Source organism: Solanum verrucosum, unplaced genomic scaffold (genome assembly GCF_900185275.1).
Source record: "Solanum verrucosum unplaced genomic scaffold, falcon-dt-bn FXZP01000117.1, whole genome shotgun sequence".
Taxonomy (NCBI): domain Eukaryota; kingdom Viridiplantae; phylum Streptophyta; class Magnoliopsida; order Solanales; family Solanaceae; genus Solanum; species Solanum verrucosum.
Genome location: NW_026020014.1, coordinates 660559 through 678243, shown reverse-complemented (window position 1 = coordinate 678243; position 17685 = coordinate 660559). Strand labels below are relative to the sequence as shown.

Here is a 17685-nt window from a genome sequence, read left to right as displayed (position 1 = left end):
ACTCACTCCATTAAAATGTCTTACGTTTCATTTTGCTTATATGTAATACTTTATCCGTTTAAAAAAGAATGACCTACTTTTTTTTTAGTCTGTTTCAAAAAAAGTGATCCTTTTCATTTTTGGCAACACTTTAATTTCAATTCTCAACGTGATATATTAAAGGCCACAAGATTAAAGGGCATTTTGGTACATTTGAGATTTGACATAACTTTAATTTAGAATTACAAGATTAAAAGTCTTCTTTCTTTTCTTAAATTTTGTTTCAAGTCAAACTACGTTATTCTTTTTTAAACGGAGAAAGTAAGTTTTAAAATTTCATCATTCTATCCGGCGAGTTTAAGATCACTATGTTTAAAAGAGACTACACAAAATTTAAAGGTCTTTCTTTCATTTTTTAAAAATTTGTATTTAGTTAAACCAAGACGTTTTAAATTGTGACAAAGAAATATATATTTTTAACTTATGCAAATTAGATTAATGAGATTGATGGTTCAATTTATCGAAAGTAGTTTTTCTACTCTCAAGTTGTGATAAAATTTGTGTACAGACATCACCTTTCAAACCCTATTTGTGGAAATACAAAGAACATGTTGTCGTTGTTATACACCAATAATGTTTAAGCTTTTATGGTAAGATATTTTTTTTTTTAATGTCAATACACGTGAAGTTTTTCTCAACATATGGTAAGTTTCGTCTTGAAATAGCTAATGATGTCTATGTCAGAGTAGTTCACGTCTTTGACATGTAGTTTTTCTCCTGATCTTGCATGAACGTAGGATGTTTCGTGTGTCGTATCTCCCTTTATCAGACGTTTTTGTCTATCATCATTTATACGTGTTTTTATTGAGTTTTTTTTATCGTGATCTATTTAAAATTATTATTATGACATTGAATTATTCGAGCATTCTTTAAGTTTCATATTTAAAAATTACTTACAAAAAATTCTACATACTTTACTGTTCACAAGCCTTATTTGTCAAAGAAAAAAATATCGTTACAGTAAAATCACATTAAATTTAGCATTTTATTTCAAATAGGAAGAGACCTCTCACTGTCTCATGTTAATTAAAGATATCGAGTTTAAATTTTTAAAAAGAACATTAGCCTAGTATTTTTCATTTTAATGAATCTTACGTGATATAAATATAAAGGAAAGGAAATGTGAAAATATATAATTATAAAAAAAATAAAAAATAAAGGAGGGGTAAAAGAGGAAAATGTGAATAAGATATGGAAAGGAAAGAAAAGAAAAGGAGAGGCATGGGAAGTATGCGTGGGGCAGAGAGGACAAAATGATGAGAATTTTTGCATGCGCCTCGATACTCTCATTCTCTCTTTATTTCTTTCTATTTGTTGCTACGCATAGCCACTACTTTACGTATACCCTTTTATTTTTTTCGATAAATTATTATACACTTCTGCCTTGTACTTGGTACAAAACCAACTTGTCTACTCAAGTGCTCCTATGTTACAAAGTTTTATTTCCATAGTTTCAAAAAGAATAATCTAATTTAATTTAGATCGGAGTTTAATAAATGAATTTTTTAAAAAAAAATTATGATTCTAAATTTAAGTTATATTAAATGTATCAAAATATTCTTTAATTTTGTGATTTTAAACATGTCACGTGAAAAATTAAATTAAAGTATTGCCAAAAAAAAATAGGTCATTTTTTTTTAAACAGACTAAAAAGAAAACTAGATCATTCTTTTTGAAACATATGAAACAATTTGGTATTGAATTAAAAAAATAATTTTTTTAATTTTTATAATTTTAAATTAAGGATATGCCAATCTTATGATTATAAATTAATTATGTGAGAAATTAAAAATTATAAAAAGAGGTACACACTTTACTAAAAGAAGAAAAAAATAAAACAAATGAATCAAAACAAAAAAATAATAATAATAATATATGAATTTAGCAATGCTGGCTTATACAGGATCGGAAGTAGAGTTGAGAGAATATAAAACTCTGGTTCCGTACAAAATAAATAGAAGAAAATGTCATTTTCAAGTATTTTTCATGTGTATAAATGACAGATTTATCTAATGAATTCGCTATTTGAATTTAAGGAAAAGTCACACCATCATTGTAATTTTTTTCTTGTTTTCTTGAAATATAAATGTTTTTAATAAGTACTATTTTTTTGGTTTCCGTATTTAGTTATTCTTTGTCTCGACATTTATAAATTGAAGACTCATTATCCACACGTACAACACACTAAAATCCATAATTTAATTATTAAAAAAAAATCATTTAAAGAAGAATTATTATGGTTATTACATACGTAAATCACTTGATCAAATTATAATAAATATTACTATTTCTTTTTTCAATATACCGCCTCATTATTTGGATCCCAAATGGACATGCAAGTTACGACATAAAAGTGACAGAAGTAAGATTGACATGGACAAGAATCATGTCACTCACTAAACAACACATATGTATGACAAATTATTATTATTAGATAGAGACCAGTTGGTGGATCCGACTTGTACCTCCTCCTAACATGATGCATAAATTTCTGATTATTTATCTTCATTAATTAATCCTATCTTATATCTTTACTAGACAGGTGGTGTCCAACAGTAATAACTGATGTAATGGTTATAGATACGTGAAATGAATGTAAAGGAACAAAGATAAAGGAAAATGAAGCTATATATAGTGAAAGAATTTTAGTATATAAACTAATGAAAAATGTGAAAGTGAGGTTAGGCTATTTGAGAGAAAAGAGGTCTGTGTTAATTAACTCCCATCTTCCTTTGTGTGTATTTGTTTCTCTGCTTAGATGATAGCCCTTCGTGTCCAAAATTTTGAATGAAAAGAGAAGAGATCACCACCAGCATTTTCCTGTGGATCGATTTAACGTCAAGTGTCATTCAAAAATAGCAAAGAAAAAGCAAAAACTCTCTTATTGTATGCAACCTTATTCTGCATTTTTGTTTCCACGGCTCAAACTTTTGACCTCCTGATCACATAGCAATAGCAATAGCAATAACTTTACCTGTTATTCCAAGACTTCTGTAATGTAGTAGAAAGTATAATTTACAGATGGCTTACCCATGGCCTTTAGAAACCGGGAATTTAAATCAAATTTCATGCTATCAAGTCTTTGTTTTCTACTTTTTGTTCAGAAAGTTGACCACATAATTAAGTAAGTTAATTATGGTGAAATACCTGTTTGAACTCTACAGCCAGCCAAATAATCTTTTAAACACATAGAAAAATAAAAATTCATAAGATAATCTCATAATGGTGTTAATTAAGCACACAAATCAAAGATTAAGAGGCTAGTAAATCTATTGAAATAAAAAGTACCAGCAGTTTTCCACAATCCCCAATTGATAATTCTTCCATCCATAGCCACATTAGCAGGAATATAATGCTGCCCAAATAGATGATCACTACTACTACTGCTACTACAACAACATCTATAGGAGAAAGAAAAAGTAAGCGAGAACTTGTATCTTCTTAAAATATAACAATAACTACAACAATCAAACAAAGCAGTGGCGGAGCCAGAAATTCCATAAAAGGTGTCCAGTAATAGCACAATAAATTTGAACGCTTCCTCATTCCAAGGAGGTGAAACCACTGGACTATAATAGTTTGTTATGTTAAAGGTGTCCAAAATATGTTATTTAATCATTTCGTGTATCATTTAACCCGCCGAAGGGTGTCCAGTTGGACACCCTTAACTACCATGTGGCTAGGGCACTGAATCAAAGTATAAGAAATGTCGTCAAATAGTAACAAAAAATCAAATAACAAGAAACTAACTAAGTAGTATTATGATTACTGGTACGAAAGAATAAGTGAAACAACATTCAACTACCTAACTAACCTTTTATCGATCCTAATTCGATATGCTTGGTTAGGTGAAAGTATGTCATGTCCTATTGAATGAGGAAGTATGAAATGGAAGCAAAAGGAAAGACGATAAGTACATTACCTCAGCTGAAACTGCTACAACAGTGATCACAGTTCAGAGAGTCTTTAACAGTACTGGTCTCAATTGGGAGATAGATTTATCAGTACTTTTTGTTGCTCTGTCTTGTTAACTTTAATGATCTTTTGAATTAACAATGGTGGAGTTGCTAATGTTCTTTTGTTTGATGTCAAACAGAGGCAATAAATAAATGATAAGATACTCTCAGTGAGAGATCAAGTTTGTGTTGCAACAGTTGTTTTTACTTCTTTTGACAAAATCTAAAAGGGATTTCAAGAAATGCAACACTAAAAGAACTTGCACGAACGAACGAACGAACAATTTGATACGGAACAAGAAATATGATTGAAATATTACCAGCAAAACACAATTAGATGAGAAGAAAGAAGAAAACCCATCAATAAATAGCCGAATGCAAACGAATTACTATTACAAAACAAATACTAGTATAAAACACAATTATAGAATTAAAATCAAAGCAAGGAAAAGGCCAATTTAGTGCAAAATTAACAACAAGATGAAAGGGAAAGCAAACGATCTGGAGAAAAAAGAGTGTCACCTAGCATTCATAGAGAAATGGGAGTACACGTGTTAGATGGGAGTATACGTGTCTAGCACAACATAAAATGTAGTGCGAAATGACACAATTACCCTCAACATGAAAGCTAATTCCACCAAGCACACATGTTGACCGTGTGGTGTTTGGTTATTCACACTTATATATATGTAGTAGATATTATTATTTTTATTATATATTAAAAGAGACTGTTTCAGGCAGATTCAACGTGCCATTTAATTGGCGAGGATATTTTTATCATTCCATTTTTTCAAAGTAAAAAGTATTGCATAGAAAAATTGTACTATCAGCCTTATTATTTGAGTCTTTTTAACATTCTTAGAAAAAAGCCTATACTTTTCTACTAAATTACAGATTATGCCTTCTATCATTGAATATAGTGGAGTTCATATAATTTTATCATTGACACGTATACAATGATTACTTTATTGAGTATATTTTCATTTTTTCTCTACATATTAAATTATTTAAATTTAATATAGTTACATAATTTAATAAAATTTTATTATGTAGCTTTTATATTCAAAAACAATTTATTTTTTAATATTATATATATCATGAATAACTATATAAGATTATTAATAGTCATATTTATATTTTTAAAGTATAATTAATAAAATTAATTTTTTTAAAATAAACTTCTAATAAATAATTTATTAAGAAAAACGTCAAATTAATTTAAATCAAGTATATATTTATTAACTCGATGTAAGTATTCAAATAATATTTCACCTTTGTGAGGTGTAAATACAATTCACCAATATTTAATTATTAGAGTTTATATTCTACACACAAATTATCAGCGTAAAAAGATAAGAAATCATAGCATATTTTTCTTTGCAAGTAAGTTTTTTTTTTACTGAACTTTCAATACTTTTGCAAGATCAATAAGAATTCTTTCTTTTTGAAAAATATTGAATTGCTTTTTATTATTAAAATGATGTTATGGAAAGAAAGGGCAAAAAAACACATTCTTTCTTTTAAATTATGTGGTATAATTTAACCAAAAATTTACTTCCTTTATTTGATTTTTGTGAAGTAATTTAACTAAATATTGATACTTTTTTTTTTTACTCTTTGAAATATTAGGAAATTTTACTTTGGAATAAAATAACTCTATATCAACATATTTAGTGTCCATAATTATAGATTCTAATGTACAGGATTTTGATAAATTAAAATCTTTAAAGTTAAAGCTATTTTTAAACATAATAATGTTTTAAAAAAAATTGAAAAAATAATGTCATACAATTTTTTTTTTATGATTTCTTCAATGAGAGGTTTAACCCTTACTCCTGAGAGAGAATTAACTATAAGGTTGCAAAAACATCAATGCTTCTTATAATCCTAAAATATTCTCTCCATTACTACTTAAATGCCACTATTTTCCTTTCGCTTATGTAAATAAAATATACATATCTATCTTATAAAACTTGGCGCCAACAACTAATATATAATTTTGATATATATCTATGTGTCATTCTTGCAATGTACTTAATATACAATCTTTATATATGTGTCATGACACTTCTAAAAGAATAAAATAAGATTGCAGTTGTTGTATTGCATTTTTACAAAGAGGATAGTATTGGTAAAAAGCCATTGGAGGAGGAGAATTGGGAGAATGTAACCACAATACAACCATAGTGCAAAATGAAAGAGCTCATAAATGACATTAATCGAAAGAAAGACAGTTTTTATCTATTTAGCTAAGGAGCAGACTTATATATGAGCTGGCAGAGAGATCATTTCGTATGCAATCAGCCTAAAGATAAGTTTTTTTCAAATAGTTCCTTTAGAAATATAATTCAAATAGTTTTTAAAGCCTGAGATTAAGCTTTTTACCCAATAGTCACTTCACAGATGCAACTCAAAACAGTTTTTTCAACCCGAAGATTGGTTTTTTTCCCCAACAATTACTTTACAAATGCAACTCAAATCAATTTTATCAGCTTAAAGATTAGTTTTTTTTTTCAATAACTTAGTTAATAAATTTAACTTAAATTAACAGTTTGATGCCTGAGAAGACTGGACAATAAAAAGGAAAAAGGGAGAAAAACTTATCGTAGTGCTCTAATAGAAAGAGAAGAGAGCTACTCTTCATCTTACAATAGAGGGGAAAATATATATTAAAAGTTGATTCCATTATAGTTGGAGACATCAGCACATGGAGAATTCAAAGTTATTTTTTATTCAAGCTTACCTTTTGTATTGTTCATTCAAATGTAAAAAGGTTTGATTAAGAGCGGCTTTTCTTTTAGAAGAGCCGTTAGGATCAATTTGTAAGACAGTTAATTTGTTATAAGAGTTTCAAAAGAAGAACAGAAAAACTAAAAATGATAATAAATGTATACTTACTGATTATCCATTATAATCAATTCTTGAATTCTAGATCCATTAGCTGCACATGTTGGTAAGGCGATGTTAGCCACAATGGCAAGGACATTTTGGAGAAAAGTAGTGTATAAATTAGAAAAGAGTTTAGGTTGTTAGACGATTATAGTTAATGAGAAGTATAAGTTGTTAAATTTTGTAATACCAAATTCTAATCCTTCAGGTTGATGGTGGAAGCTGTCGAACATTGTAAGAGTAAGTTGTGTTGATGGTGGCAGTGAAGCTTCTGGTGGCTCAACTTCTTCTGTTGGTTCAATGAGAGTGCCTTTGTCAATTGTCCAAAGGAAAGTGTTGATTGGAATTCCATATGCATGGTTTGATTCGGTAACACTTGCAACTGATATCAAATAGGTAAGGTATGGAAAAAACAATTTAGCATAACTTTTTATATCGCTGCCATACATAATTCCTTGGACTTGTGTTTCCTATGAAAAACAGAAAATACAATTGAGTCAGTTAAATCTCACATATTATATTATTTTGTGGCCAGCAAAATTGTGTTTAATTTAAAATTTGTAAGGTTTTTTTTTAGTTGCAGAAATTTATTTTTTTCCAAGTATAAAGCATGGTTATTTCCAAAACTTAAATTTTCAAGTTTTAACTTCAAAATGCATGTAAGCAGCAATGAATATAGCTTAAAGATGCATAAAAGGGGCATGCTACACATTGGACGAATGTCGTCTGAAGATATTCAATTTATGATACATAATAAAATTTCTGGGAAGGGGTGGTAGCAGGCCGAATTGTTGCAGATAAAGAAATGGACTATTGTTGTATTCAGATGATTAATCATGGCAACAGTATTATTGAACTTTATTTATTTGTAAGTACAAATAAGTGTGAACAAACATAATATTCATTGAGGCTAACATTATTGAGCAAAAATACTACATAAATGGCTAAGCTATACAAACCAGTTGTTGATTTCTACATAAATACCATTTAAATTACTTGGGAAACAGAAGTAAATCATTGAAGATTAGGTGAATTTTGCTGAGAATCTAAATGACAGAAGAGATAACTAAGAGCAGAAGGGAACAAAAAAAAAATAGAAGTGCTTAGCTAAGACGTGTGAGTTGAAACTAAATGAACGAAGTTTAAAGAGTAATGTATATGTTGTTAGTAAAATTAAACTCATTTCATCTCATTGATTTTGCATATCACCTTATGATTGAAAAGCATTGAGGTATGCCAGGAACATGAAGGTATATATTAAGTGGCAGTAAAAGTAAATCAAGTCTTCAGAAGGCAAAGAGCATTTTCAAACAAATTGTCAAATCTGAAGTCTTAGTATTGTTTGCAGGAATAATGACAGGATTCTACTTGGATTTTATTTCTATTTTGCCTGCAGACAATGATTTTTGACAACTAATAGAGCTTGTGTTTGCTTTAGTCATGAAAAAGTGAGTGAGCTAAATAGAAAATAACATAGCTATAAAAGAAGAGACTGAGAAGACCAATAGAGAGACCAAGTGAGGATTGAGTTCTAGATAAAGAAGATTAAGGAAAATGTACGTGGATGTGATGAAAGCAATGTCGTACCTCTTCATCTTGAAGAATCATCAGTTGATACTTATTGGTTTTTTGCAGGTTATCTCTAGGTCTGCCCTTATCAACGACTTGCACTTTAACTCCGTCCATTCTTTGATTTCGCTTATAACAACATTTATGCTTAATCTTTCTGCCATGAGATGATCTGCGATTATAATATTGTGATGTTGTTAGTGCATATAATAATAATATGAGCAAATAGAATATAGATAGTAACTGAGTTGCATAACATAATATAAAATGATTGAAAGGTAAAATTGTCAAAGAAAATAAGGAGAGTTTTTTACCGTAAATTACTGTAGTATCAATTTAGAGAAAAGCTTTTACAATAATTTCGTCATAAACTATATTATGTGTACAACAATCATTTTTATCCTCAACTGTTGGCGGTCTTATTAAAACTTTAACACAGTTAGAACTTTTAGCTTTTGATAATGCAACATATAGTTGGTCATGAGAAAAAAACAGGTTCTTTCAGATAAATTCCAACAAAATCTAGTGTTTGACCTTGAGCTTTGTTAATAGTCATAGCGTATTGGAAATTGTGTTCTCTTAAATTGAAAGGGTATCTTTTCATATTGTGATGTTAATAGTGGTATTCTTGGAATAAATACATGAGTATCTTTGAAATCACTACTAGAAATTGTGGCACTGATAATATGTGATTTAAAGTCATTGCATGTTAATCGTGCTCCATTACACAAACCCACCGAAGAATTTAGATTTCTTAGTAATATAATTGGACAATGTTTTTTTTAAAGATAATTTGTAAGGAGGCAATCCTGGACGGTTTAAAGTATGCATAAAGTCTTCATATTCACTTTGATCTTTTGGTCTAGAGTTTCATCAACAACAATATATACTTTAATATTAGATGGAGATTGCATAATCAACATGTCATTTATTTCGTCAACAAAATCGTTTTTGGTTGTTAGAATAGCGCGGGAAATAATGAAAGAAATATTTGAAGTAGATCTATATAGATTGGGATAAACAAGTTTGAATAAAATATTTAAGGAATCTTTTTCATCAGTAGAAGGAATAATAAAAGAACGCAAAATTTCAATTTTTCCCTGGCTATTTATTTTTTCTTTTCCATGGCCAATTCTCATCAAATATTGGCAGAAGGCAGGATCTATTTTTGCTCGCATATTTTCGGACAGTTGGACTTTTTCAAGTTCATTCCAAATTTTAGAGCAAAGTAAGCTTGCAGAAACAAAATCTTTCTCTTTTACCACCACGAACAACAGGCAGAGTTTGCCTAAAATCGCCACTAAATACAATAACTTTCCCACCAAATAGAATATTTGTTTCCATCAAATCTTTGAGAAGCAAGTCTAGTATCTCAATCATTTCCTTTTTTGCCATTGAAATTTCATCCCATACTATTAAGTTTGCATCTCAAATTAAAGACGCTAATGAACTTTGTTTACTTATATATATTGCAACTAAAATTTCCATCAATTTCTATAGGTAATTTAAAACGGGAATGTGTTGTTCGACCTCCTGGAAGAAGCGAGGCTGCAACACCGGAACTTGTTGTTGCTAAATCAACAAATCCTCGATGTCTTACAGTAGCCAGCAACACACGATACAAAAAAGTTTTACCAATTCCACCTGGGCCATAAATAAATAAAAATTCTTTATGTTTTATTATGTATATGCTTTATTTATTTATTTATTTATTTATTTTGTTCATATTTAGTTGTTGTTGATTTATATGAATTAATTTTATGTCTTCCAAAGATTTCCAGAGAGTTGATGTTTTGTTATGATTGAGCTATTGTGTTGACATTTATTATTATCATTTAGTTAGCAGGCTATTACATATTATTTTACATTATTTTTTTAGTTTAACTTCACATTATACATTATACATTATACATTACAAGTTGATATTGATTGTTGAAGAAATTTTCGTTGACTTCCAAGGCATGTCCTGTAACGCAAGACAATTTTGTTTTAATGATTATATCTTTCATTTTATTTTGATTCATTTTAATTAATTATTAACATTTTTACTAAGTGTATTTACAGGTACCCAAAGTTGCTTCACGAGAAAGTTATTCGAATGAAATTTGAATAATAGTATTATTGACGATAGGCAAACACTAGGTTGTTTCTCATGTTATTGCTTTACTTTATTATTTGTGTATATTTCATTATACTTGTATGCTATTTTTATCTCCTCCTCAATTTGAAAAAAAATGAATTCAGTTGGGACTCATAATTGTGAATTTAGAAGGGTGCTAATATCTTCCGTTCAAAATCACTTGAACCCTTACCTAGAATCTATTGGTTTCGTATACTATTTTTGGTTAATTAATTAGTTGATTTCCTAATTATCCTAAAATTAAGTGGCGATTCTCTAAATTTCTTTCTAAAATTCTTTTAAATAAATTAAATTGAATTAATTATTATTTGTGAGTTCCCACAACGTTGCGCCTTATTTGTAAAAATAGGGATGTCAGCACCAACTAGACAAATATTAATTAAATTATTAGTATTAATTAAAAATTAAAGATTAAAGTATTACCATTCAAAAAAATAATATTATTTTGTTTAAAAAATAAAATTTAAAATATTTTTCTTATCCCACTCACTCACCTACTCTCACTGTACCCATCCATTAAATTTCTTTTATAAAAATATTATTTGTGTGTGTGTGTTTTTAGGAGAGTATTTCTACTTGTTGCAAGTTTTTTTTTTTTTAAATAAAAATTTCAATTCTGTTATATTCGGTTTGCAAGTAGAAAAATCTTTCCTAAAAACATACATATATCTAACCTAAATCTAGAATTTTTTTTAAAAAAAAAAAATAGAGTGGAGGGTTAGATGGGGTAGTAGATTCTTTTTTTCTTTTTAAACATAAAAATTATATTAAAAAAATTTGGGAGGAGTGGGTGGTTTGGAGGGGGGTGGGGATTGAAAGATTTTTTAATAATTTTTAAAAATAAATAAATTAGGGGGCGAGGGATTATCGAGGGTAGGGAGAGGTGGTGGAGTGGGGTAAAATTGGTAAAATTGAAAGCTTATAAATCTTGTGTAAAAAATCAGCATCTTTTTTCAAGAAAATCCAAATCCAACAAAAGACCCATATGCTAAAATGCCAAAAAAAAGAAAGGAGAGAAGAACACCCCTAAAAATAGTACCTGAAATCACAAAGATGAGAACTTTAGGAAGGCTTGCTTCAATACGAATTCAATTTTACATCTATTTGTATAAAGAGAAATTGAGTAATTGCAGGAGAGACGATAAATTTGGAAAAAGAATTCATACGAGGGAAGAAAAAAATTACAATGTCAACTCTCTTTGGGAATTACAATAGTTTGGATAACTATGGGGAAAATTGAAATATACTTGGATAATTTTAGTATTAAATCAAGTTAGTTTGTTTTTTATTCAAGAGGTACAAATATGTCAAGCAAAAATTAAAGTTGAATACCTGAAATACCATTACAACAACTTGTTAATATTGATGACAGATTTGGTACTTTTTTAGAGGGAAGGATTTTGTTTGGAAATTTGAAGTATAGTACAATCTAAACTCATGACGGTACAATTAAGCCCAACTCCAGTTAGAAAAGGAGTTCAACTCTCCTTTTTATATATATGTAGTAAAGTAAAGTATATTTTGGGTACAATGCAACAATTCTGTTGCTGGGAGACCATAGATACAACTAATTAAATAAGAATGGAAAAGAAAAAAAATCTTAATTCTCTGTATACGTAACAATCTACATCAATGTATATCTGCTTTAAAGTTGGAAAACAGAAGCTTTACCAAGTATTTGGTTAAAGTGAGGGAAAAAGAGGGCAGAAAGAATCAATGTGTTGTGGTTAGGAATTATTCAAGAAGGCTGTTTGCAAGAGCTTAGGACGTAGTCCTCTAGAAATTGGGTAAGCTGTGAAGTATACAATTCTGGGTCATTTCTGAAATGATCAACGTGAGGTGTAGAAACGAAGTTGCAAGCTCTAACATCGCGACCAATTCTTCGTTGCTCTTCTACAAAGGACTCAACCGAAACTGCAGGAATGACTCTGTCGGCACTGCTGTATATGTATAATTGAGGGCAACTTGGTTGCCGGGATGTCAATAGATCTAGAACGTCAGAAAGCCTCCTGCAATTTCATCCAACCATCAATGTAAGTACAAACACGAAACTATTTTTGGCACTTGCTATACATACTAATGACTTGAAAATGTTATTACAATCCATTGGTGAATGGACATGATATCGACAAGGTCTACTTCGCACGTTGAGTAGAGTACAAAGACAAAAAGTAGATTTAATATTGGTACTTCTGTTAAAAATACTGCAGGCTGATAAACATTTGCAGAAAGGTGATTCTGGAAGACATCTCCTTACCTATTTACGGTGGGAAGGTTCAAAACCACCTCAAAGAACTTTTCCAGTACTAATAGCAACGCTGCTTCAGTTACTGCAGGCTTAGTTTCAACAGAAGTTTTGGCTTCTATTGTCACATCTTTGTCGTTTAAAGTCATGATGCGTTTTGTTGCAACACTATTCTTCTTTAAAAAGGCAGCAGAGAATCCAGAAGCCCAGACCTTGATACAAACAAAGAAGGGAACTTGACAAAATTAGTTTAACCTTACCAAAGCACAGATTAACATTTATTATATGCAACTAAACAAGTACTAGCTTCCCCTCCCTCCTCCTAATGTCCACAGCTGACCCCCAGGCCATCCACCTTCCCTTGAAGACTAAATCAAGAATGAACAACTTCCACATTATCAAGTATAAGAATATATTTTGAAAAGCAGGCTGCATGTCTAAGGCCTAAATAGAAGAAGGCAACATGATCGAAATAAGAGAACAGCAGGTCCTGATAAGAGTACAAGCAACTGAGCAATTCCTAAATGGCTAAGCCTGGACTATATATGACACTTGTAATACTTATCCAATAAAAGCATGACACGGTTGGATTTCAATAGAAATGTATGGCTCTTAACAATTGCACTGCATTAACCTTTGGAAATAAGACTATGCTTGAAGATTCACTATTCTGACACTTGCACATAAAATAGAATGAGTTTTGCTCAGGTCTAATATCACCTGTAATTCGGATAAAGAGCCAATTTTGTAAGGGATTGAGCCACTTATATTATTCTCAGAGAGCCTCAGCTCATAGAGCTTCTGGTATTTTTGAAGAGTTGAAGGAATGGAGCCAAAAAGATTGTTTCATTGAAGATTCAAGACATTTAAACTTATGAGATTTCCTGATTCTGGTGGTATGGCACCTAATAATCTGTTGTAACTGAGAAAAAGTTTGAGTTATTTTGGAGAGTTTCCAAGTTCTGCTGGAACTGTTCCAGTGAAGTTGTTGAATGAAAGATCGAACTCACCAAGACCTTCCATTCCTCCACAAACCATGTGGAAATTTTCCCCGAAAATTGATTAGATATAAGAAGAAAACGGCCAAGGTTTTCAGGCCAGCAAGGGAAGGTGCTAGATCTCCAGTCAAATTTTTGAACAATAAATCAAGACATCTGAGATCTTCAAGTTGTCCAAATTCAGAAGGGGTTTTTCCAGTGAAAAAATTGTTAGAAAGGCGAAGATGGGTCAGATTTTTGGACACCACTAGCTCAGATGGGATAGGACCAGAGAAGCTGTTGTTTGTCATGTCAACTGTCAGAGAATTTGAACCAGCTAGCGGAGAAATGTTTCCACTGAACTTATTGTGAGAAAAGTTAACTTTGCTGAGATTTTTCAGAAGGGAAAGATATTCAGGAAGTGGACCTTCAAAGCAATTGTTGTAAAGAGTAGTCAGGTCCAGCTCTGATAGAAATCTTAAAGTTGGTGGCAATTATCCTGAAAGTTTGTTATCAGCAAAGGCCAGTTTTTCATGCTTCCTGCAGTAGCCTAAGCTTGATGGGACTGGACCAGACAACTCATTCTGAGTTAGCTGAAGATAACAAGATTCTTAAGCCTACCAATGGCATCAGAAATAGAGCCTGAAAATTGATTAGCCAAGAAATCAATGCGTACTAAGCATTTGTCAATTCTCTTGGGGTAGTTACTGACAACTGGTTTCCATAGAGGTAGTTCACACAGCCTCTGAAGCTTTCCTATTTCCACTGGAATTCTTCTGGAGAGCATGTTATGGATTAGGTACAATCTTCCAAGTTAGTCAAGTTTCCTGTTTGAGGCAGTATATTTCCAGTAAAGTTGCTATTGTTGAAAAGGATGTGAGACTTTCTAGCCTGTCGAAGCCTCATGGAAGCATTCCTCCAAAGTTGTTACTGGAGAGATCCAGTAGTCGCAGGGACGTGTGCAGTTTAGTAGCTCCAAGGGGAAATTCCTCGATGGCTTATTCTCAGCCAGAATAAGTAGGCTTAAAGCTTGAACCGTGAAACAAAAGTTGCATAGAATGCTTCCTGTTAAAAAGTTGTCAGAGAGAGCTAAACTCTCAAGATTCTTTCACGTTATCAAGCATAAGAATAGTTTTCGAAAAGCAGGCTGCATGGTTAAGGCCCTAAGATAAAAGAAAGCAACCGGATAAAAATACGAGAACAGCAGGTCCTGATTAGAATCCAAACAACTGTGCAATTCTGAATGGCTAAAACCTGACTATATACGACACTTGTAATAGTTGTCCAATAAAAGCATGAAAAGGTTGGATTTCAATAGAAATGTATAGCTCTAAACAAGTGCTCTGCATTAACTTTCAGAAATAAGACTACTCTCCAAGAAACACTCTTCTGACACTTGCACATAAAAATGATATCTTAACATCACAATTTTTGAGTCAGCAATACCTGTGGATCGGGAGCTGCGACAGGGGCAGAATCAACAATACAACCCTTAATCCTTCTCATTAAAGCATGATCTTGTTTCTGAAACTTTTCCAAAATGACACCATAACTGTAAGGCCAAGAGAATAAAAGAAGTCAATCAATAATTATCAAGCTAGCATTAAGGAAAATGTAAATAGTTATGTTTCTGTTCTCTTCTTAGACTAATGAGTAATGAGTATCATCAAGAACTCACGTTAACCATCCAGTATTGCTGAAAGTGTGGAAGACCAAGTTCTTTCCATGCTCTTCTTCCAACCAATCAGCTAGATGATTCACAAGCATTTCAATATCTTGCTCTGCCTTTCCCCCGACTTGATAGCTTAGAATCTCAGACATTGGGAAAGTAAATGTAATGACATGATATCCTCTTGATGCATACCACTCTGCATATCTCTTTAGATGTTTTTGCTTTGCACCTAACCATCCCAACAATACTACCAGAGTGGTAGACTTTAGTGGTGAAGAATCAGAATTCCGTGATGCATTTGGCTCAGGTAAGTGCCATGTATACAACACCTCGGAAGGTGAAGAAGGAAGTGTATATGTATATGTGGAGGGATTAGCAGAGTTGGGCAATGCTGCTGATTGATAAGAGTTGAGCAACAGAGAAGAAGTAGGAAAAGGAAGGATTGAAAGAGAAGTAAAAGTGGTGTTATTTAGAATAGGCAGGGGAACAGGTATTGTGGTGAGGTAGGAGGAGAAATGGGGTAGCTTAGAAAGAGATATGTGAGATGTTATCTTTTCCTTTTCTTGGGAATTGTTGTTGTTGTTGTTGTGTAATGACTTAGATGGCCAGAATTTTTCATGAAGATCAGTAGATACAGAAGCTATAGCAACTGCAGATGCTGCAACTATAGGTCTTTGGAGGATTCCAGACAAGTAAGCCATGATGATATATTTGTTTTGCCGGTGAAGAGAAAGAAGACACACCTCAGAAATTGGGCTGCCAATATAGATGAACTATAATGACAGCCACACACGCAAAGACTATATAGCTGTCAAATTTTGTGCTGTCACAAAAACGCACGAGATTAATTACGTAATTAGAAGACAAGACCCAATGTAATACGGAAAAGGTCAAAGTAAACGCGTGCGTGAACCTTGTTCACAAATACACATGCTAACAAGACAGAATATTCCAGCATAATTCAATCAAACCCTAATGTTGATTTTCATCAATTGGTCAAAACTCAAAAAGGGAAAACGGAAAAGATCTGGTTTGTTTTTATGGAAAAAAAAAACAGGTTTGACCCATCCATCATGAGGGTGGGCGGATCGGCCTCTCAAATAAACAAACATAAGCATTATAGATTGATTGTAAGAGGAACACCATACCTGAGAGACGAATAAAAAGTATCTTCTTCTTTCTTCTTCTGATTCTGATAAGGAAAAAGAGACGAGTCTTGTAAAGATTTCCCACCTTGCGTTTCCGGAATAAGAGACCACTCTTGTTTTTTTTTTTTTTTTTTTCAATTTCAAAATTGCTCCTTTCCCCATTAATTTACTTTACTAAATTATTTCTCCTATAAAATACAAATATACTGCGCTACATCATTTTTTTAAGAAAAAAAAATAACATGCTCTACCTAACTTATACGATGAGTAAATATCTTAAAAAATCACTCAAGTATATGAAATTATTTCAAAAAGTCACTCAATTTTGTTTTGTATTAATAAAATCACTAAATTTATGGATTTTCTTTTATAAAATCACTCAACTTGAACTATTTTTCTAAGAAATCATTATAACCAAAAAATAAAAGAAATAATTACACAAACCAACCTTCAAGTTTAGTTTTCTAAAACTTATTTTCATTGTAGTTTATAATATTATGCTTTACTCTATTATTTTACTTTCTTTATCAAATATTCTCTTAACCTAATTATTACTAACATAAAAATTTATGATTTAATTAATTTTCCATTTATCATACATTTATTTAATTTTTTTATGTTGATATAATTTCTTCCTTCCATTAATATATACGAGCCTGGAGCCTAAAGGGAAAAAAATTTGACAAAAATTCCAAAAGGACACATCAAATTTATATCTTTAGGGAAAATCGCTATTGACGTTGCGATTTTGTTTTGACGCCGTTAACATATCAAAATCGCTGCCCTATCAGCGATTTTGTCCAGTTTTTTTTTTTTACAGAAAATCGCTGCCCGTGCAGCGTTTTTGCGATTTTTTTTTTAAAAAATAAAATTAAAATAGCTGTTATGGGAACATTTTTATAAAACAATTTTTTTTGGCAGCGATTTTCGTTAATGTTTTTTTAAAAAAAAATCGTGTGTTGTTGCACTGTAATTATAATTTTTCGTGGACAAAAAAATATTTTTTTTAGAAATTACTGCCTTGGCAGCGATTTTGGTGGAATTTTTTTA

General features: G+C 31.1%; 1 protein-coding gene across 1 annotated transcript; it reads right to left on the bottom strand.

The window, feature by feature from the left end:
• Window positions 1-12177: 12177 nt before the first annotated feature.
• On the bottom strand, window positions 12178-16310 carry LOC125820803 (uncharacterized). Its single transcript, XM_049500240.1, has 4 exons — window positions 15494-16310; window positions 15262-15367; window positions 12851-13050; window positions 12178-12602 (listed from the first exon to the last, which is right to left on the bottom strand). The coding sequence occupies exons 1-4, from the start codon at window positions 16186-16188 to the stop codon at window positions 12332-12334; spliced, it is 1272 nt and encodes a 423-aa protein (XP_049356197.1). The 5' UTR covers window positions 16189-16310; the 3' UTR covers window positions 12178-12331.
• Between the last annotated feature and the right edge of the window lie 1375 nt (window positions 16311-17685).

Excerpts from the sequence above, each read along its gene's own strand:
- LOC125820803 (XM_049500240.1), bottom strand. The coding sequence starts at position 16,188 with ATGGCTTACTTGTCTGGAATCCTCCAAAGACCTATAGTTGCAGCATCT. Across the intron at positions 15,368-15,493 it reads AGCAATACTGGATGGTTAAC|TTATGGTGTCATTTTGGAAA; the intron begins GTGAGTTCTTGA and ends TTGGCCTTACAG. Across the intron at positions 12,603-12,850 it reads AACCTTCCCACCGTAAATAG|GAGGCTTTCTGACGTTCTAG; the intron begins GTAAGGAGATGT and ends ATGAAATTGCAG.